This window comes from Vipera berus (genome assembly GCF_964194415.1).
Source record: "Vipera berus genome assembly, chromosome: Z".
Classification (NCBI taxonomy): domain Eukaryota; kingdom Metazoa; phylum Chordata; class Lepidosauria; order Squamata; family Viperidae; genus Vipera; species Vipera berus.
This window is the reverse complement of record NC_138205.1, coordinates 3,078,708-3,100,988: the sequence shown is the minus strand read 5'-3', so window position 1 is coordinate 3,100,988 and position 22,281 is coordinate 3,078,708. Positions and strand designations below refer to the sequence as shown.

Here is a 22,281-nt window from a genome sequence, read left to right as displayed (position 1 = left end):
ACCGGTTCCCAGTGGCTCTTTTCCTTTTTCAGGTTGCCGACCTTCCCGCTGAGCCATTTCAGCCCTTAGAAACCATTAAAAGGAACAAAAGCACTTTTTAATGTCATAAAGAAGCACATTTCCAATCTTGGGATGTGGAGGGAATAAATAGAGGTTGACAGATCCTAAAAGGTTTTTTAAAAAAAAACTTATTTGGGAAAATATCTTTTCAGACTGAATTTAAAAAAACAAAAAACCTCATTGCATTGGCCGGGAATCGAACCCGGGCCTCCCGCGTGGCAGGCGAGAATTCTACCACTGAACCACCAATGCGCCCGTGAAAAGTTTGTTCTCCGCTCCGCTACTGTAAGCCTAAAGTCTTTTGCTTTTTGCTTTTTTGCTCCCCAAATTTTTCCATATTATTCTAGTTATTCCGGCAGCTTCTTTGCTTGCATCCGCCCAATCATCCTGGCTATTCCCGAGCTCCCAGCCTGCCTGCAAGTGGAGACTTTCTCAAACTGGGGGGGGGGGGCAGTTGAATTTTTAATTCCCAGAATTCACCAGCCAAAAAATAAATAAATCCAGTTTAAAAAAACAAAACAAAAAACAAACAAACAGCAAAGCGAGCTAGGGAATTCTGGGAATTGAAGCCCATCCCTCTTCCAAGTGCCCAAACTCGAGAAAAGCTGCCTTGAAAGTGAGCTTGCAATGCTCCAATGCTTGCTGGGGGGAAAAAAACACCCTTTCTCGTGTCTTCGTGCAAAATAGAGCCTTCCCTAAAATATATACGTATATATAAGTAAATAAATAAATAAATAACAAAAAAGGAGGTTCCACCGAGATTTGAACTCGGATCGCTGGATTCAAAGTCCAGAGTGCTAACCATTACACCATGGAACCGGCGACGCTTCCGCTGTCTCCTCCGCTTCTCTTGTCCGCCGGTCGGGACCTGTTTCCCCCCCCCCCCACACACACACACAAACACCCGCCTTCCTTTCTCACGTTTCCTGGAACGCGGGCAAAGAAAGAAGCAGGCGAGGGAGACAGCCACGCGCACCTGGCCCAGAGTTGTACATCGCCCTTGGGGGGGCTTGATCCCGGCCCCAAAGGAAACCGGCTGAGCCTCAGGGGAGCTGATTAACGGTTGGGAGAGGAGGCCACCTGGAGATCTCACTCCAATTTCCTTTGCTGCTGGAAAAAGAGAGAGAGAGAGAGAGAGGAATTTAGGGTTGGGGGAAAAAAACAGCTGGAATGGTGCAATGGTGAGAAGGGACTGCTGGTTAACGTGAAAGGGCTGATTTTATTTTTTTTTTAACATAGGTGGATGTACAAGAGAGTCCTGGACTTAACAACAGTTTGCTTAGATCTGAGATGGCGTAGTAGGTCAAGGGGTCTTCAAACCTGGCCCTTGGATGACTTGTGGACTTCAACTCCCAGAATTCCTCAGCCAGGCACGCTGGCTGAGGAAGTCTGGGAGTTGAAGTCCAGAAGTCATCAAAGGGCCATAGTTCCCTCACGCTGGCTGAGGAATTCTGGGAGTTGAAGTCCAGAAGTCATCAAAGGGCCATAGTTCCCTCACGCTGGCTGAGGAATTCTGGGAGTTGAAGTCTAGAAGTCATCAAAGGGCCATAGTTCCCTCACGCTGGCTGAGGAATTCTGGGAGTTGAAGTCCACAAGTCATCAAAGGGTCACCGTTCCCTCACGCTGGCTGAGGAATTCTGGGAGTTGAAGTCCCCAAGTCATCAAAGGGTCACCGTTCCCTCACGCTGGCTGAGGAATTCTGGGAGTTGAAGTCCACAAGTCATCAAAGGGTCACAGTTCCCTCACGCTGGCTGAGGAATTCTGGGAGTTGAAGTCTAGAAGTCATTAAAGGGCCATAGTTCCCTCACGCTGGCTGAGGAATTCTGGGAGTTGAAGTCCACAAGTCAACAAAGGGTCACCGTTCCCTCATGCTGGCTGAGGAATTCTGGGAGTTGGTCCACAAGTCATCAAAGGGTCATAGTTCCCTCATGCTGGCTGAGGAATTCTGGGAGTTGGTCCACAAGTCATCAAAGGGTCATAGTTCCCTCATGCTGGCTGAGGAATTCTGGGAGTTGGTCCACAAGTCATCAAAGGGTCATAGTTCCCTCATGCTGGCTAAGGAATTCTGGGAGTTGAAGTCCACAAGTCATCAAAGGGCCAGGTTTGTAGACCCCTGGTGTTGGTTCTCCTGCTTAAGCGGGGGGGGGGGGGCTGGATTAGAAGACCTCTAAGGTCCCTTCCAGCTCTATTCTATTCCTTAAACCAAGTGACTGTTCAAAGTTACGACAACAGAGGGGAAAAAGGGACTTAGGACCATTTTTCACACTTATGCTTGGGGCGGCCTCCCCACGGTCACATGATTTACATTCGGATGCCTGGCAACTGACTCACGTTTACGACGGCCACAGTGTCTCCCGTGTGTGTGTGTGTGTGTGTGTGTGTGTGTGTGTGTGTGTGACGTGATCGCTTTTCCCGACCTTCTGGACAAGCAAAGTCGATGGAGAAACCGGATTCACTTCGCACAACCGTGTTACTAATTTGAGCGACGGCGGCGATTCCCTCAACGGATGCAGCGAGAAAACTCGCAAAAGGAAGCAAAAGTCACTTTGACAAATGCGTGACTCGGCAGCCTGAATTTTGGACACTGTTGTGGTCGTAAATCGAGGACTGCCTGTAGTTAGCCTAAAAGAGAGAATATTTTCCTTTTTTTTGTCATTTAAGACGCACACATTTCTTGTCTAGCCATCTCCTGGCCTCACTGGGTTTAATTCCCATTTGGCTTGTTGGGATTTCCTGGGGCTTAGCTCGGTGTGCAGATCCAACCAGTTAGGTTACTTTGGGTTGGCGTCTATTGTGGGACAAATAAAGAACTGGGTTGATGCCAGAATTGTGTTGTCTGAATTCAGCCAGACCTGGCTATTTAGGAAGGTGTGATTCTTCTGAACCCGACTTCTAGTCATTTCCAAAGCAGCACATTTTAGAAGAATAGCATAGGATAGAATGGATTCTATTCTATTCTATTCTTCTATTCTATTCTATTCCATTCTATTCTATTTGTATTCTTATTTCTATTCTAATTCTATCCTATCCTATCCTTCATTCTATTCTATTCTAATTTCTATTCTAATTCTATCCTATCCTATTCTTCATTATATTCTATATTTCTATTTCTATTCTAATTCTATCCTATCCTATCCTTCATTCTATTCTATTCTATTCTATTCTGATTTCTATTCTAATTCTATCCTATCCTATTCTTCATTATATTCTATATTTCTATTTATTTCTATTCTAATTCTATCCTATCCTATCCTTCATTCTATTCTATTCTGATTTCTATTCTAATTCTATCCTATCCTATTCATTATATTCTATATTTCTATTTATTTCTATTTTAATTCTATCCTATCCTAATTTCTATTCTGTTCTGTTCCGTTCCATTCCGTTGTCCTGTCCTATCCTATTCTAATTCTATCCTATCCTAAACTTCTAACATCAAGCCGCTCTCGTTAAAACCTTTTCAACCTGAGTGGTCTATTTAAAAAAAAACCAAAACCAATGAGAAACTTCAGTGCAGGAGGAAGAAAATCTTTTTTTTTTTCTATGATGGAGTATTTCACGCAAAAGAGGTATCTGGAGCTGAAGGCAGAGACGCTTTGCCTGGCTAGAAACTTGAAAAGAAGCCGTCTCGTCCTTGATAAATATTTCAAAAGCAGCAGCTCATGAACGGCTGCTTGACACTTATACTGCTTTCAAAGAATCACGCCACCCCCTTCCATCCAAAACCAATTTTAAGGGGACCGTCTGATTTTCTTCCCGCTGTGCACCGTGGAACACCTCGGAAGCATTATTCAACATCCCCAGGAAAAGTCTTCGTCACCAGCTGAACAGGTTTTATTTCTCTGTAGCCTGTATTTTTATTCTGCAACGTTGAAAAAAAGATTTTTTTTTCTCTTAAGCAGGCTATCCCTACTAAGCAACGTGGCGTTCTCTGAGCTTGCGGGGTTTTTCCTGCAGATGTTTCATTACCCAACTAGGTAACCTCTGACTGATCAGGCGCTGAGGATGTTACCTAGTTTGGTAATGCAATGTCTGCAAGAACACCAAGCTCAGAGAGCACTAAGGGCCCTTCATTTCAACCCCAAGCTTGCAAATATTCTATCTAAATAAACCGTTGTTAAGTCCTCGACTTATAACAAGCTTGTGTAGTCACTGTTCTAGTAAATGCGGCACTCAAAAAAGCGCCTTATGGCGGTTTTTCACTCTTAATGACCGTTGCAGCACCCGATTAAAATTCAGACGCTTGGCAACTGACTCATAAGTTACGACGGTCGCAGTGTCCCTGGGGGGGGGGTCACGTGATCCCCTTTGGCGACCCTCCGACAAGCAGAGTCAACGGGGGGAAGCCCTATTCGCTTGACAAGCATGTTAGTAACTTAACAATCGAAATTTTACCGAACAACCGTGGCAAGCAAGGTTGTGAAATGGGGGGGGGGCAAAATTCCCTTCGCGGCTGTCTTGCTTAGCGACAGGAATTTGGGGCTCAAGTGTGGTCGTAGGCCGAGGACGCAGCAACGGCCAAAGAAACGGGTCTGACATGTAGAAACGGGGTGTGGCCTTCTTTGGAAGGCAAGCTACCTCAGTGGAATAATATACGAACATTTTTATGACAGGAACATTTTTATTAAAGATGGAGACTTATCCAAACCGGGGATCCGATTGCAAAAAAAAAAAATCAAACCCGAGGAGGAAGAGAAGGCAACATGGCAAGGCGGCTTTTGAAGTAGTCAGAAAAGTGGGGAGTTTAAGAGGATTTTTTTTTTAAAAAAAATATCTGTTCCTTCTTTATAAGGCTGAAATGGCAAAGTTTCCAGTCCAGAAATCCACTTCTTCTGTGGGTCTTTCTGGCTGTCCTCATCTGGATGGATCAAAGGCCAAAACTGGGAAGAAAGCGGGCTGTTCTCCATCTCAGAGGTAAGGGAGGGATCTGCCCCTCCCTTCCATTAACACCTTCATTAAAAAAGGACAGAAGCACCTTGTAATTGTCTTCTCCAAAAACTAATCGTGGAAGAGCAAGTAGAGCGGTGGAGACGCAGGAGGAGTCGTGCTTTGAAGAAAGGAAACCGGAATCGCCCTTTTCAAAGCAACCAACAGAGGTTCAGGCTGTGCGCGCCTGGAGCCCTCCATTATCCAAGAGAGTTTGGAAGCAAATCTAGATGGAGCAGATGGGTGCTCCAATTCTGGAGGAAACCCCCCCCCCAAAAAAAAGGTGTGTGTGTATGGGGGAAAGCTTGCAGTTCCACATCAACGCGGCACCATTAACCATCCACCTCTCCTTCTGGATCAGGGACGGGTTGAAGTCAGTCCGAGAGGCCCGATCTTTTTGGTCCGCAGGATGGAGCAAAATGAAAATAATAAAAAATAAAAATGAGCTTTTTGTCTTCCTTGGAAGAAATTCCACAACGCAAGGAACTCTTTTCTGGCTCCTCCTTCCCCCAAAACAGCCCCCTATTTGGGGGGGGGGGTGTCTTCAGAGGGACTTTAAAAAAAAATAGAATAAAAGAACGGAATGACAAAAATGAAGTTGAAAATCGGAATCGGCCGGAGGCTGGCAAGGTGACCGCCGGGAGGGAACGTTCTAGTGAACCGTTCTCTCCTTCTGCCTGTGGTAATCTGGGAGGGAGAGAAAAAGAGAAATGAAGGCCAGATTCTCGGAGAGAGAGAGAGCCCATTTGAGTCAGAATGAAAAACCCAACACCCTGCGCAGAAGTCAGTCTGAACTCCACGGGATGGGGAACGAAGACAAAACCATTTTTTATTTATTTATTTTTTTGGGCAATTGGGACCGGCAACTGGCATTGGGTGCAGAACTGCCATTCCCCTATTGCTGGGCCTGGCACAGAGTCTGTTCTGGCAATTTCCCTAGAATATTTTTTTTATAAAGATGCCAGCCCTGCAGACCTTCTCGGAGATATAAAAAGCGGACAGATTTCATCTTAAGTTTTGAAGAGGCCTCGTGAAGAAGCCTCGGTTCCCCTGCTTGTAAAAAAAAAAAAAAAGGGGGGGGGAACGCTTCACACCTACGAGTGTGGTGAGACTGTGAGCCACACAGGACATTTTCACTGAAAAGTGGGGCATTTTTACCCCCCACCCCCCACCCAAGGCCAGCAGTTGTACTTACTGTAAGGGAAGAAACGGACCCTCATAATGATTTCCCGAGCGGTTTTCAAGATCTCTACAGCCTGGGAAAGAGAGAAGGGAGGGATGGGTGGCGGGGGGGGGGGGGAAAGAAATGCCGAATCTTTTTAACAGCAGCAAATATATTGGTCTTGTGCTTGGGCGCGCCGGCCCTTTGGAACCAACTTCCCACGGAGCTTAGGACCGCCCCCGACCTTCGCTCATTTCGCAGGGACTTGAAAACTTGGTTTTTTGAGCTGTCTGGCCCAGACTGAGGGGTTTTAATTATTTATTAATGGGGTTTTAGTTTAAATTCAGGGACTTAATTTAATCTTAGTTTTAATCGATTTTAACTTTGTATGTTATGTATTTTTAATTTTTCCCTGTAAACCGCCCTGAGTCCTACGGGAATAGGGCGGTATACAAGTTTAAATAATAAATAATAAATAAATAAATAAATAAATAAGCACCAGGCTAGAACACCCAGAAATCGTGAGTTTAAGTTTGACCTTTAGCCACGAGAACCAGCTGAGTGTCTCGGGGCAAATCTCCACCCCAGCCCACCTCACAGGGTTCTTGCTGGGGGTGGATGGGAAATAGGAGAAGGAAGGGGCTTTAGATTCGTCACCTAGAGCTGTTTATAAAAATAATACAAGCAGGATAGAAACTAAAGAAATAAATAGGGCTGTCATGTTGTAGACATTCTGTTTCCTTGATGGAACTGGGGGGCCCTTTAAGGAGAGCAAAAGAACCTCCCGTTCGGACGTTTAGTGACTGCACTTCAGCAAGGAACATGCATTTCAGCAAGATCGGCCTTCCCTATCAGGTAGATAAGTGGGTGGAGGGGGAGAGAGAGAGTGGGGGGGAGGGGAGAGGGATAGGGGGAGGGGGAGAGAGAGGGGGGAGGGAGGGAAGGAGGGATATAGACAGCCAGATAGATCGATAGATCGATAGACAGACAGAATGAATGGATGGATGTAATGGATGGAGATAGAGATAGAGATAGAGATAGAGATAGATAGATAGAGAGAGAGAGAGAGAGAGAGAGAGAGAGACAGACAGACAGACAGACAGACTGACTGACTGACTGGATGGATGGATAGATATAGACAGATAGACAGGCAGACAGACAGACAGATGGACAGACAGGATGGATAGATAAGACAGACAGACAGACAGACACAGACAGACACAGACAGACAGGATGGATGGATGGATGGATGGATAGATATAGATAGATAGATAGATAGATAGATAGATAGATAGATAGATAGATAGATAGACAGACAGATAGATAGACAAACTGGATGGATGGATGGATGGATGGACGGACAGACAGACACAGACAGGATGGATGGATGGATAGATATAGAGATAGACAGACAGACAGACAGACTCAATGGATGGATGGATGGATAGATATAGATATAGATAGACAGGCAGACAGATGGACAGACAGGATGGATAGATAAGATAGATAGACAGACAGACAGACACAGACAGACAGGATGGATGGATGGATAGATAGAGATAGAGATAGACAGACAGGATGGATGGATGGATGGATGGATAGATATAGATAGATACAGGCAGACAGACAGATGGACAGACAGACAGGATGGATAGATAAGATAGATAGACAGACAGAGAGGATGGATGGATGGATAGGTAGATATAGGTAGATAGATAGATAGATATATAGACAGACAGAGAAGAGACAGACGTATAAACGGACGGATGGACAGAGATAGACAAAATAGACACCCGGCCTTTATTATTTTTATATATAATGCAAAGCAATTAACTCCCTAATTCTCCTCCTTCCGTCTCCCGTTTCCCACTTTCTACCGTTACTGTACCTTCAGGGGTAGGCTGGGCTGAGAGAGCGTCTGGGACCTCTTGGGGGCTGAAGACCCAAAGGACCACCTCCTCGTTCAAACAGCCAGGGGGAAAGCCCCCCCCCCCCTGCCCTCACCTTGCTGTGCTCAATGTCTTGGAAGTCCACATCATTCACAGCCAGGACCTGATCTCCTTCCTGCAGCCCGGCACGATGCGCATCAGAATCTGGGATCACCTGGCCCAGGAGAAATGAGAGGTCAGCCACAAGGTAGAGAATTGCCAAGCAGCCTTTTTTCTCAACTTGGGACAACGTCCGACTGGATAATAAGATTTCCCGGTTCAGAATCTGGGGGAGTGGGATGCCCAAGGAGAGGGGGGGGGGGGAAGAGGCCAGCCCGTTGCATTGTTCCCTTTGCTCAGGAACGTTATCTAGACCTACTTTTCTCATTATTTTAGTTTTTCTCATATTTTTAGATTCCATATTTCGTATTTTTATCTCTCGCATTTTTATCAAAATTTGATGTGAACACGCCATACGATCAATAAAAGAACGCCCAGGGAGATGGAATCGTAGCGGGGGGGGGGGGAAAATGATTTGGATTCAGGCAAAATAACGGAAAGGGGACTGAAAAAGTCCAAATGATATCTTGCCTCTTTATTTTAAGACCTAAAAGACCTGGGGAGATGCTAAAGATGTTACATATATTCCAATGTATTCCGTTTCGGATTCTGATGAATTGACATCTTATGGCGCAACTCAAAATTTTTTTTTTTTTTTGAAGGAAGCTGCACAAAACCGAGCGGTATTTTCTTCTGTGTAAATGTACAGGGGGAAAAAACAAAACCTGACAGGTGTTATCCTAGAACAGGGGTAGGCAACCTCGGCTCTTTTATGACTCATGGACTTCAACTCCCAGAATTCCTGAGCCAGCTGGCTCAGGAATTCTGGGAGTTGAAGTCCATGAGTCATAAAAGAGCTGAGGTTGCCTACCCATCTTAGAAGAATGGATCTACCTGTCTACTTCTGCACTGCAGTTCTTAAAACAGAAATGGGACTATGACTATTATAGAGGCCCTTGGTGGGCTAGAGAAGCCACAGAGTCTGCAACCAACATAGGACTGAAAATCCCAATTCACGTCTTTCTTAAGGAGGAAGGACCCTCAGCTAGGAACCAGAGCGAGACAAAAAATATATATGTGTGTATATAAATATATATATATATCTACCTTGGAGATGAAAATACCCAACTGAGACGCTTTCCCTCCTCGGATGTTAAAGCCCAGCTAGGAAGGAAAAAGAATGGAGACAGTTGGCAGCAAATGTAATGGCTTCTTTCAAGTGCTGTGAATTTTTTGTTGCTCAACAGGCTGCATTTGAACCCATTTCTCAGCAAGGAAGCTTGGGGACCCGCAGGTTTTGCAGCCAGGAGGAGCGTGACAAATCTCTGGAGGGGTTTTTCAGAAGTAAACCCACTTTTTTCTTTTTCTTTTTTTGCATCTGTCGTTACCAATTCTGCCCTCCTCACAGATACAATACAGCAGGATTTCAAAGGCTGGAATCCAGCCCACTACTTACCTTACAACTGATCCCACGGTCGTATGTCCACATTTTTCTTTTTTTTGATGTAAACCAGGGTTTATTTCTGGTTTCCAGCAAAAAAACACCGCCCACTGTGGACAACGGGTTTACTTCACAACTGTGTCATTTCATTTTACAGCTGGCACTTTCACGGCCACCGAAAAAGTTCACAAAATCAGTCGTGGTCACATGATGATCTACTTAATGTCCAGCATTCTGGCCTCCATTACGGTCAGAAGCTGAGGACCAGCTGCAGCAGAAAGAGTGCAGTGATTTTAAGCCTGTTTTAATCCCACCTGCCCGGATTCACCCAGCCAAATCTGCTTGCTGCTTTCTTTCTAACTTCTTTGAGCTCTCTTGTGAAGGAGCGTCAACTTCCAGCCTCCAAGTTTAGCAAAACTTGACAGCTTTTTCTGGTCAACCGAGCAACTCACCCAGTAACTCTGCAGAATATATTCCATCCCTCCTGAGGAAGATCAACATTTTTGTAGAGGGAACTGTCCATGAAAAGCCAAAGGGCTTTCTTTGCCCCCGCAGTGCTACAATCCCTGTCACTTACGGCTGGGGATGATGTGAGTCGTTAGGAGAGTGCCAGCTTGGGAAAGGCAGCCAGAGAGCTCCCCACTTTGGGAAGGAGTCAAGTCTCACCTGAGCCCCCGAAGGCTTTTTCAGGATGATGGTTCGAGGCAGGAACTGGGTTAACTCGTTGTTGTAATCCGAATGGTAAATCCTCTAGGGGAAAACCAAAAGGACACGCCAAGCAATAGCATTGTGGATTCCATTCCTGGAAACGTAAAATCTTTCTAGCGTGCCCCGCTCCCTGGCTCTATCAGGAGAAAAGCATCAGAATTGGGAGATTTGCTGCAAAAAAACCCCCGCCATCAAATCCAAGCGAGATCTCCCAAAGGCTATCAGAAGTCAGACGGGGATCTACAGCTACACACCTCGTTAGGGGGGATCCAGGTTGGAGGGTTCTCATAAGGAGGGAGAAAGACCACGGGGTAATCATCGTAGGGGATCCGGCTGCCGCCTCCCATATCCATGTTGGCACAGTCCAGACGGTTCCTAGCATGAGAGAGCAGTCAGGTTTTCACCCTCCAGTTCCCCCTTAATTAATGCTTCCCCACCAACCGAGATAGACAGTAGCTGCTCTGTTTACACCAGAGAACAAATGCATCTTATCTGGTTTTGCTTCTGCTTAGAAACCACTTCTGGACCTTGTGCTCAAGAAGAAAACAAGCATGAAATTCTGACACTGGGATTTAATTAGATCGGATAGGTTTGTTGTTACAGAAATGGTAAGCACGTAAAAGTAAAAAAGTTGAAGTGGCATTTTATTATGGTTATTTCAGGCTGAAGAGAGTTAGAATGCTTTTCTCTTTTTTTTCCTGTTACTCCACAACTCTTTCCCCTTTTTTTTCCTTGACCCTGTTCTTTCTTTTCATTTGTATTCTATACTATGATTTATATATGTATATATATATTTATATATGTATGTATGCATATGTATGTATATGATATATATGTTGTATATATATATATGTGTGTGTGTGTGTGTGTGTGTGTGTGTGTGTGTATATGTATATATAAGATATAAAGGTAAGGAAAAGTTTTCCCCACACACGCGTGCTAGTCGTTTCCGACTCTCAGGGCCGGTGCTCATCTCCGTTTCAAAGCCGAAGAGCCAGCGCTTGTCCGAGGACGTCTCCATGGTCATGTGGCCGGCATGACTAGACGCCAAAGGCGCACGGAACGCTGTTACCTTCCCACCGGAGTGGTCCCTATTTTTCTACTCGCATTTTTACGTGCTTTCGAACTGCTGGGTTGGCAGAAGCTGGGATGCGTAACAGGCGCTCACTCTGCTACGCGGCACTCGGGATTCGACCCGCCAAACTGCCGACCTTCTGATCGACAAGCTCAGCGTCCTAACCCACTGAGCCACCGCGTCCCTATATGAGATATATATGTGTGTATATATATGATATATGATATATGTGTGTGTGTATATATATATATATATTTCAATAAAAATTATTGAAATTCAATAGTTATACTATACACACACACACACACACACACACACAAATCGTAATATTGCAACTTTTATTTGTCTATGCACGTAAAAGGGAACGACAGCCGCCTTGTCCCTAAAGCCCTTGCAGTCGTAAAACGAGGACAAGGAAGGAACTCCAGAAGAGAGCGAGGAGGGCAGCCCTTCCAGCCGCAAAGGCCTGGCAAGCCTCTCCCCTCATCTCCCTCTCCAGAAAGGAAGCCCTCCTGGAGAGTCTCTTCCACCCCCCGCCCGCAGCCCTGAGTCTTCCTAGGCCCGACCTGGCTCAGCCTCAAGTCTCCGGGAGTTCCGCAGGCCACCACCGTCGCTCGCCTTCCGCGGAAAGCGCCAGCTCTATTGGGCCTGCCTTCCAGGGACGGGACCGGACCGACGCCCGCCGCCAACCGGCCTCGCCCTCCTCCGGCCTCAGCTCAGCGGCCTCTCCCCGCCGGCAGCCTCAGCAGCTGGTCTGAGGGAATCCGGGAGGGCCCGCCCCCTCTTCTCCTTCCGCCAATCCAAACGGGCCCTTCCTCAGCCGCCGAGCCAATCAGAGGGAGGGAAAGGCGTCTCCTTCTGCTATTGGGGCCGGGCGTTCTTGCCCGAAGGTAGAGACGGCCCTCGGATTGGTTGGAAGCGCGAGGGCGGGCCCCTCCGCCTCCTGAGGAGATTGCTAAGGCAACGCTGCCCGGCGGCGGGTGACGTAAGAGAGGGCGCGGCGGACGAAGCGTCTTTTTCAATGGTAAAAAGCCAAGCCTCATCCCGCCCACGTGACGTAGCTGAAGTAGGCGGGGTTTCAGCGGAGGCTTGGACACGGGCTTCCCTACGCCCGGACTTATACCATAGAGTTCTGAGGGTGGGTAGGGGGGTAGAGCAACGCCCAAGAAGGAGTCGGCAAAATGGCGGGCGCCGCCGTTTTCCCTCAGGGCGCAGAAATGGCCACCCACCGAGAACCACCCCCACCCCGCAATACTTTTCGGAAGCCCCTTTCGGCCCCAAAACGCCACACTTACACTGCCTGTGACAACACAGACACACACACACACGTACGCACGCACGAACAGAAATATACACACACCAACCCGGCCTTACGGCGCATGCGCCTCTGGCGGCGTCGTCGTCGTCGTCGTCGTCCTGACGTCACGGCACACGGGCCCCGCCCACCCGGGGTTGGCGCCACGTTTAAACGTGGGGTGGGCGGACCCGAAGGAGGACCGGCCATCGGCGAGCAACGGTCGGCGGGCGAGAGAAAGGGAGACGCGCCCGGAGGCTTCGGAAACCCGCCGGAGGGAAGAAGAGCCGCCTCCCCTGGGGGGCTCCCATCGCTCCATCCGCCTTCTTTTGGGGGGGGGCGGCGGGGGTCTTGGGGTTTTTTTTTTCCCCACACCGAACAACAACCCTGCGAGGTAGGCCAGCCTGGAGGGGGAGGAGGAGGAGGGTGTCTCTCTCCCTGCCAAGCGGGGCTTTTGAGATCGGCCCTTTGCCTTGCCGTGCCCGGAGAACAGCCCCGCGGGAGCTCCTGGGCGCGGAGCCGCCTTTGCTTTCCCGTCGTCCGGCTTCTCTTCCAAGGGATTCCCGGGATAGTCTCTCCTCCTCCCCTGCTGCTTCGGGGCTGTTTCCACTCACTTTCCCGGGTTGTTTTATTTTATTTTTTTTCCAATTTGGGGAGAATAGAAGCGATGATCCCATTTGGCGGGGGTGGGGGGAGGAAACGGGTCATTTCTCTCCCATCCCCGAAACCAGCCTTTTCTCTCCCTAAAATTGGAAAAGGCTTGGGAGATCTGGCTTGGGCTGAAAGGGTCCTGCTTTGACAGCCAGCCAGATTCAGAGTTGGTTAGAAATCGCAGGGAACGATATGCGGTTTGTGAATTTAAACCAATTATTGTTTTGCTTCTTGCAACTGTCCCTCCGGAGTGAGTTTTCGCTTGGGGCCCTTTTCCTCTATGCCAGGGATAGGCAACCTTGGCTCTTCTTATGACTGGTGGACTTCAAATTCCAGAATTCTGGCTCAGGAATCCTGGGAGTTGAAGTTTATTTATTTATTTATTTATTTATTTATTTATTTATTATTGGGACTTATATGCCGCCCTATCTCCCGAAGGACTCAGGGCGGCTAACAACAATAACATACAATAAATACAGAAGTTAAGATAGAATTAAAATTAAAGGCCCCTGTACAATAAATTAAAATTAAAATAAATTAAAAATCCACGAGTGATAAGAAGAGCCAAGGTTGGCTCAGGAATCCTGGGAGTTGAAGTCCACGAGTCATAAGAGCCAAGGTTGCCTACCCCTGATCTATGCCCAATCTTTTGGGCACCAGGGACCGGTTCCGTGGAGAGAGGTTTTTCCGGTGTGCTGCCTGAATTTCGCAGATGGGGCTTTGCTTGTTTGTGCGGACCGGTTGCTGGCATGCCGCGGACTGGGGTGGGGTTGGGGACCCCTGCTCTAAGGCATAACACTGATTTGATTTACAGGAGTTTTCCACTAAGGAAAACTCTTGTCCGGGCGTAGGTCTGCAACCGACAGACAGTTATAGCTGTGCACTTGGTGGAGCTTGGCTGATTTCAAGAAGCTAAATGGGACCATATTTAGTTAGCATTTGGGTGGGGCCCCATGAAGAAATTCAAAGGGGTCGATTAAACCGGGAAATTTTCTAACATCCTCCAAGGCAAAAATCAAGCAAGCTCTGTAATTTTGCCAAGAAATCCATCTGACCGTGTCTTCTCAAATCACAAGGAGTTGAGTTCAGTTCAAAGGTTCCTCTTTGATAGATTAATTATAAATTCCTGGCATTAGCAATGGGTCAAGGAAAATTCTCAGTCCTCCAGGTAAATTGTCTGGCAATTGACTCATTACAAATGGGCTTTTTTTTCCTTGTTGGTGCAAACCGTTTCGTGCAGCTCAAGACTGAGGAAGCAAAACCTTTCAAATCCTGTTCGAAGTCCAGTTGCCACGACAACGTCTATGTAGTATTAGCAATATTCGGTTATCAGCCTGCCGATAGTTAAGTCAGTTTAGGCTGCTGTTTTCGATGCGAGTCTCAGCTGAGGGATGTCTTGTCTCTGGTGTCTGGTCCATGTGGAGCTTGCCTGAATCGCGGGAGATCCATCACCGTGATCTTCAGTGAGGGCTGTAGCCCTTACTTTGGGAACGGCTGGTTTATTCATTGACAAGGCCCATTAACTCCAACGAGAATGTTGGGTTGTAGCCTCGGAGTTTAAAATTTCCGTCGTATTTTCCGAACATCGATGGGAGCAGCTTAATGAAAGGCTCGGAAGAGCTTTTGAACCATGTTGCCTTTGTACTAGAATTTACTTTTTAAAATAACGAACAGGTCCCGATACCGAAAAAAAACATATTTCCGCCCCCCCTCCTTACTACACAATTGATCGTCACCAACCTATAGGTGGATGCTGATGTTTGGAAATTGCTGCTTGCTGGGGGGGGGGGAAGGCTACGTTTGTTTTTATGTGTCTCAACATTTGTGATTTCTTTCAGGAAGATAAGAATTAGAAAATGCCTAAAGAGGACGACCGGGTGATCCCGGTGAAGGTGGCACTCAGATGCCGCCCGCTCGTTCCCAGAGAGACCTCTGAGGGTTGCCAGATGTGTTTGTCTTTTGTCCCTGGAGAGCCACAGGTGAGGAAAGATTTGCAGCTGGCGGGGGCTCTTGCACTTTATTATTTATTTATTTATTTATTTATTTATTTATTTATTTATTTATTTGGTTTATATACCGCCCTACTCCCGAAGGACTCAGGGCGGTTTACAAGGCAAAATTTAAAAACAATACAATCTAAAATTAAAATTTTGCTAAGCACATTGATTTGTGCTTTACATTGTAAGCCGCCCTGAGTCTTCGGAGAAGGGCGGGATATCAATGGGATTAAAATAAAAAAATTAAATTAAATTAAGTCTAGCCCCAAAAAATTAAAATCACAAATTAAAAACATTAAAACCCCTCAGTCCAGACCAGATAGCTCAAAGAGCCAGGTTTTTAGGTCCCGGCGAAACGAACGAAGGTCGGGGGCAGTCCGGAATTCCGTTGGCAGTTGATTCCATAGGGCAGGCGCGCCCACAGAGAACGCCCTCCCCCTGGGGATCGCCCGCCGGCAATCCTTGACCGGCGGTACCCTGAGAAGACCCTCCCTGTGGGAGTGCACAGGACGATGGGAAATTGACGCTGGCAGCAGGTGCTCCCTCAGATAATCCGGGCCCATGCCATTTAGGGCTTTATAGGTCATCACCAGCACCTTGAATCTCACTTTGACTTCTGAAATTGTATAGCTCTTCTGGAAACGTCCTGCTATAGGCAGTCCTTGAACTTACGTCCATTTGTTTAGTAACCCTTCAGAGTTAACTGCGGCAAGTGAAGAAAATGGCTTAAGACGGTTTTTCACCCTTGTGACCGTCCCCGTGGTCAAGTGAACGAAACTTGCAGGCTTGGCAAGTGACCCGTATTTATGACGGTGGCGGGGTCCCAGGATCAGCTGATCCTCTTTTGCAACCCGCCGCCGAGCAAAAAGGGGGAAAGCCAGATTCCGCTTAATGGCTGAACGAGTCGCTTAACCACTGTGGCGAGAAGGAGGGCCGCAAGACGGGGGCAAAGCTCACCGAGCATCTGTCTTGCTTAGCGACAGATTTGGGGCTCGGTTGTGGTCGTACGTCGAGAACTGCCTGGAGCCAGCCAGAAAGAGAGCGAGGCTCTCCACCCAGCCTGCTTTAAGATGGCTGGGCTTCCGCTCCCAAGCGGACTGCGGAATTCTGGGAGTTGAAGTCCTCACCTCTTAAAAGCAGCTGAGATTGGGCAAGGCTGGATTAGATCAAAATGCCCCCCTCCCCCCCCCGCCCAAGGTGATATGACAGGATTGTATAGTTACTGTTCTTCTCTTTCTGCTCCTTTTTCTGCAGGTGATTTTAGGCAAGGACAAATCCTTTACCTACGACTATGTCTTTGACCCATCGACTGAGCAGGAGGAGGTATTCAATACCTCCATCGCCCCTCTTGTAAGGGGTATTTTCTCTGGTAAGAGCCTCTAAAGCTGGGCACTCAGAGGACATTTCGGTAAAAGGCAATCCCCGAGGCACGCTTCGACTTTCACGTTTCCAAAAAGCATGTGCAGATAGTCCTTTGCTTAAAACCAGCGATGGGATTCAGCCGGTTCACAACTGTTCAGCAGAACAGGTAGCTAAATTTTGCTGAGTTCAGAGAATTGGCTTGAATGCACACTGCTTCCAGAAGACCAGTCTAGGCCTTGGAGGCCTGGAGGACACCTCCCAGGCTTAGAACGGCTCGCCAGAAATGCATGGATGCCACTTCCGGAAGTCCGTTCTAGGCCTTGGAGGCCTCTCAGGCCTAGAACAGCCCGCCAGATGTCCGTGGATGCCACTTCCGGAAGTCCGTTCTAGGCCTCGGAGGCCTGGAGGAGACCTCCCAGGCTTAGAACGGCTCGCCAGAAATGCATGGATGCCACTTCCGGAAGTCCGTTCTAGGCCTTGGAGGCCTCTCAGGCCTAGAACAGCCCACCAGATGTGTGTGGATGCCACTTCCGGAAGTCCGTTCTAGGCCTCGTAGGCCTGGAGGTAGCCTCTCAGGCCTAGAACAGCCCACCAGATGTGCGTGGATGCCACTTCCAGAAGGCCATTCTAGGCCTGGAGGAGACCTCCCAGGCTTAGAACGGCTCACCAGAAATGCATGGATGCCACTTCTGGAAGTCCGTTCTAGGCCTTGGAGGCCTCTCAGGCCTAGAACAGCCCTCCAGAACTGCATAGATGCCACTTCTGGAAGTCCGTTCTAGGCCTCGGAGACCTGGAGGCGGCCTCTCAGGCCTAGAACGGCCTGCCAGAAGTGTGTGGATGCCACTTCTGGAGGTCGGTTCTAGGCCTGGAGGAGGCCTCCATCCAATAAGAGAACCGGTTGTTCAGTCCCACCACTACTGCTTAACAACCGTGCATTTAGAGACCATTGAAAGTTACAGTGGCCCTGGAAAAGTGACTTGCAGCCGGTACTCGGCGCTTCCAACCCTTGTAGCGTTCCCACAGTCACGTGATCGAAATGGCAGCCGAGTGGTGCAAATGGGTGTGGAGCCCTTTTTGGCTGCGGGATGTTTTCTGCCCTGGGTCCCTTCACAGTTGAAGACGGGCGCACAGGCCGTTGGGGATGACTACAGCTGCACCGCTCGGGTGACCCCGAGGACACAGGGAAACCTCCAAGTGGCCTCAAAGGGCTCTCCGAAAGATGGCAAACGACCAGCGGTCTGCAAGGAGTATAAATCCTTCCTTTCCCCCAGTCTGAGCTGAAGAAGCTCCTGGGATGGGAAGCGAAACGTCTTAGTCCAGTTGCCTCGCGGAAAAAGCAGCGTTGGGACATCCATGACCTGGATGACTGAGAATCTCCATAGACATCAGGAATTTGCTAGTCTCTACGCCAGGGGTGTCAAACTCAATTTCATTGAGGGCCACATCAGCATTGCGGTTGCCCTCAAGGGGCCTGGGTGGGCGTGGCCTATTGGGTGGGCGTGGTTAGAGTGCGTATGGCCTACTGGGTGGGCGTGGCCAGCTCTACATCATTGGCATCAAGGGTGCCTATGGGGGCCTGGGCAGGAGTGGGACAGATCTGGGGGTCTCTGGCAGAAGGAGGGTCTCTGGGCCAGGGCCAAGGCAGTGGGGGCCGTTCCCTAACTGTTTTCAGGATGGCTTCGTGGGCCGCATGAAACCACTTCGCGGGCCGGATCCAGGCCCCGGGCCTTGTGTTTGACATGTCTGTTCTAAGCTGATCGCGATACCGGGGGGGGGGGGGAAGGAGTTAGGCTCAGAACGCTTAATGGTGGAAGGAAGCCAGGCCACCCAAAAACTGGGGTGGCTGGACACCCTCAAAGCCAACACCAGCCAGGGCATAAAAGCAACCAGAAAAAAGCCGTACAAGGTTGGGAAAATATGCAGAGCAGGTCATTTTTGTGTGTGTGTGTGTGTGTGTGTATATCAGGTGTGCTGCAAGAACTAAGACGCCCTTCCTTGTTCCTGCCCTAAGGAGCCGCTTTAAGGGCCACGCCGTTGAGTCTGTAATTCGGTTTTGCGCTTCTCACTCCCCCAGGCTACAACGCCACGGTTTTAGCCTACGGGCAGACGGGCTCCGGGAAAACCTACTCCATGGGCGGGGCTTACACCGTTGATCAAGAGAACGACCCCGCGGTTGGAGCCATTCCCCGGGTCATCATGCTGCTTTTCAAAGAACTGAAGCAAAAAGCGGAGTGGCACTTTGCCTTGAAAGTCTCCTATTTGGAGGTAAGTTTACATTCGGAGCCAAAGGATGCCGTGCCACCGATCAGCTTATTTGGGGGTTGTTTTTTTGTGGAAGTCCAAAGAGGGCTGTAATTATTAGGACCCCCCCTGATGGTCTTTGAAGGTGTTGGGCATCGGAACAGTCAAGACGAATCTGGTTGATTGCCTCTCTGTGTGGGTTCCTGAGCAACGAATCAGTTTACCGACAGAAGAGAATATTTGTCGCTCAGGGTTGAACTGTGGAGTCCCTGGTGCTCCCAGAGCTTGGCTGTTTTCTTGCAGACATCTCGTGACCCAACTAGGGAACATCATCAGTGCTAGAAAAGAGTAGGGTTTGGGGAGTGCAGGAGAAGCAGAAGGGGAGAAAGGACGGTGAGGTCCTTGATGCTGTCTCAGCTGGATGGGTTTTTTTGCAGACATTTCATGACCTGACTAAGTAACGTCATCAGTGCTAGAAGGGAGTGGGGTTGGCTCTCTCTTGGTATACCAGCGGCTTGCCCTGTCAGTGTTAGTGTTCTAACCCTGATTAGGCTGCAGTTTCCTGTTAGCTTGTTTGTCTGAGCTGGTGGTTCCTTGACTGGGGCGTTGTTTACTGCTTTAATTTGACAATCGCTTTATAGTACAATAAAAGGATAAACCGAAGCCAACTAACAACTTATAATTAAATCAAGTAAGGGTAAGCCAAAAAAATTCTCTGGAAGTATAAGGGGAATATACTCTCACAATTTGCTGATGAGGTAGCAAGGAAAGCTGGCTGATAAATGACCAGCACTGTCCATTGGCCAACAAAACACCAGTCAACAGTTTCCAGTAAATAAATATATTAAAAAAAACAATTTACAGACATTTTCCTGAACGTTTAAAAGGTGATTATTTTAAGCAGGTAGCCAGCTATCTAAACTGTTCGCTCAACATTCAGCTTATGTTTCCAAGCTAAAACAGTTCCACAAACTGCGTTCAGTTGAAAACAGATTCTGCAGTTAGCTAATGTAAGGCAAGGCCAAAGCCTTCATTTATTGCAGGGGTGGGGAACTATGGCCCTTTTACGATCTGTGGACTTCAAGTCCCAGAATTCTGGAGTTCAGGAATTCTGGGAGTTGAAGTCCACGGGTCATTGAAGCATGGCTGGCTCAGGAATTCTGGGAGTTGAAGTCCACGGGTCATTGAAGCATGGCTGGCCCAGGAATTCTGGGAGTTGTGAAGTCCACAGAAGGGGCCATAGTTCCCCACCCCTGATTTATTGCCTGCTCTATTCAGCTTGACTCTCTTCTATTGCCTTCAGATTTATAATGAAGATATCTTGGACCTGCTGGCAACAGGCAAGGAACGGACTGCTCAGATCAGCATTCGCGAGGACCCCAAGGGAGGCATTAGGGTAAAATTCTTTCTTAATACTCCACTAATTTTAAGAGGGGAACATTCCTGACAGGGAGAGCAATTAATCCGTGGAACAACTTGCCTCCAGAGGTCGGGGGTGCTCCATCACTGGAGATTCCCAAGAAAAGATTGGATAATCATTTGTCTGGGATGGTATAAGGCAGGGGTCTTCAAACTCGGCCCTTTGATGACTCGTGGACTACAACTCCCAGAATTCCTCAGCCGGCATGCCCGGCTGAGGAATTCTGGGAGTTGAAGTCCACAAGCAGGGGTCTTGAAACTCAAATTCTGGGAGTTGAAGTCCACAAGTCATCAAAGGGCCAAGCTTGAAGACCCCTGGTATAAGGTTGTCTGCCTTCAGCAAGGGGCTGGACTAGAAGACCTCCGGCGTCCCTTTTCAGCCTCATGATTCTATTTCTAAATGATTGCAAAGTGTGGAATCACGGTCTCGTGACACTCGACGGCCGGAGCCTGGAGCAGGTCTACCGAAAGAGGATCAAATCACCTTTTACAACTTGGGCCCAAATTCAGCCCGGTGGTTTCTGAAGATGTAGGGATGGCAGCCTCGGGGGGGGGGGGGTCTGAGTATTCTTTTTTCCTCTTCCTCTTGCTTCAACGCAGATCGTGGGCCTGACGGAGCACGTGGTGTCCAGCGCCCAAGAGACCGTCCTCTGCCTGGAACAAGGCAACAATTCCAGGACGGTCGCAGCCACAGCAATGAATACGCAGTCGTCCCGCTCCCACGCCATCTTCACCGTGTCGGTGGAGCAGAAAAGCAAAGCTGATGAGTAAGAAGAGGGTCTGGATAGGCAAACCTTTTTATGGGGTTTCCAGTTTTTTTTTTAAATAAGTTTGGTCTAGTGGTGAAGGCACCCGGCTAGAAATCAGGAGACGGTGAATTATAGTTCTGCCTTACACATAAAAACCAGCCGGTTGACTTTGGGACAATCACCAGGAGACTGGGAGTTATAGTTCCGCCTTAGGCATGAAAGCCAGCCGGGTGACTTTGGGTCAATCACCAGGAGACTAGGAGTTATAGTCCCGCCTTAGGCATGAAAACCAGCCGGGTGACTTTGGGTCAATCACCAGGAGACTGGGAGTTATAGTCCCGCCTTAGGCATGAAAACCAGCCGGGTGACTTTGGGTCAATCACCAGGAGACCGGGAGTTATAGTTCTACCTTAGGCATGAAAACCAGCCGGGTGACTTTGGGTCAATCACCAGGAGACTGGGAGTTATAGTTCTACCTTAGGCATGAAAGCCAGCCGGGTGACTTTGGGTCAATCACCAGGAGACTGGGAGTTCTAGTCCTGCCTTAGGCATGAAAGCCAGCCGGGTGACTTTGGGTCAATCACCAGGAGACTGGGAGTTCTAGTCCTGCCTTAGGCATGAAAACCAGCCGGGTGACTTTGGGTCAATCACCAGGAGACTGGGAGTTATAGTTCTACCTTAGGCATGAAAGCCAGCCGGGTGACTTTGGGTCAATCACCAGGAGACTGGGAGTTATAGTTCTACCTTAGGCATGAAAGCCAGCCGGGTGACTTTGGGTCAATCACCAGGAGACTGGGAGTTATAGTCCCGCCTTAGGCATGAAAGCCGGCCAGGTGACTTGGGGCCAATCACCAGGAGACTGGGAGTTCTAGTCCTGCCTTAAGCATGCAAGGCGGTTGGGTGACTTTGGGTGTCTCTACTCAACTCACCGGGTTGAGTTCACGAGAAAAGACTGTACGTTTGCCACCTTGAATTATTTCTAAGTATGATAAAGGAGGGAGAAAAACAAATCTCAATAAATGAAGAGTTGCTCCAGCAGCACGAGAGAGATTAAGGGAGAGGAAACCCCCTCCCCCTTGTTTTAATTAATTTAGTTCAGTTGGGCCCCAGGAGATCCAGTTAGGGTTTTAAAGTAAACATTCCATGTTAAAGCTCTTCCTTAATTCCCAGCCTTTTGCCATCGGTTGCCTTCTGAGCTAACTGAATTT

General features: G+C 48.3%; 2 protein-coding genes across 3 annotated transcripts in view; one reads left to right on the top strand and one right to left on the bottom strand.

The window, feature by feature from the left end:
* Positions 1–4,667: 4,667 nt before the first annotated feature.
* LOC308677311 (PDZ domain-containing protein 11-like) lies at positions 4,668–12,083 on the bottom strand. Of its 2 annotated transcripts, XM_081343579.1 has the most exons (7): positions 11,927–12,083; positions 10,540–10,660; positions 10,244–10,327; positions 9,244–9,300; positions 8,153–8,251; positions 6,182–6,242; positions 4,668–5,673 (listed from the first exon to the last, which is right to left on the bottom strand). In XM_081343579.1, exons 2-7 carry the CDS (start codon positions 10,636–10,638, stop codon positions 5,639–5,641), a joined length of 435 nt encoding a protein of 144 aa, XP_081199705.1. In that variant the 5' UTR covers positions 10,639–10,660; positions 11,927–12,083; the 3' UTR covers positions 4,668–5,638. The 2 variants fall into 2 exon arrangements, with proteins under 2 accessions (XP_081199705.1, XP_081199706.1); XM_081343580.1 differs by lacking the exon at positions 9,244–9,300.
* Positions 12,084–15,073: 2,990 nt separating this feature from the next.
* Positions 15,074–22,281, top strand: part of LOC308677720 (chromosome-associated kinesin KIF4-like) — a 48,611-nt gene continuing 41,403 nt past the window's right edge. The window contains exons 1-5 of the mRNA XM_081344365.1: positions 15,074–15,284; positions 16,557–16,671; positions 18,739–18,929; positions 20,209–20,301; positions 20,925–21,091. Coding sequence (XP_081200491.1) covers positions 15,162–15,284; positions 16,557–16,671; positions 18,739–18,929; positions 20,209–20,301; positions 20,925–21,091 — 689 coding nt within the window. The 5' untranslated portion in view covers positions 15,074–15,161. The remainder of the gene's footprint in view (positions 15,285–16,556; positions 16,672–18,738; positions 18,930–20,208; positions 20,302–20,924; positions 21,092–22,281) is intronic.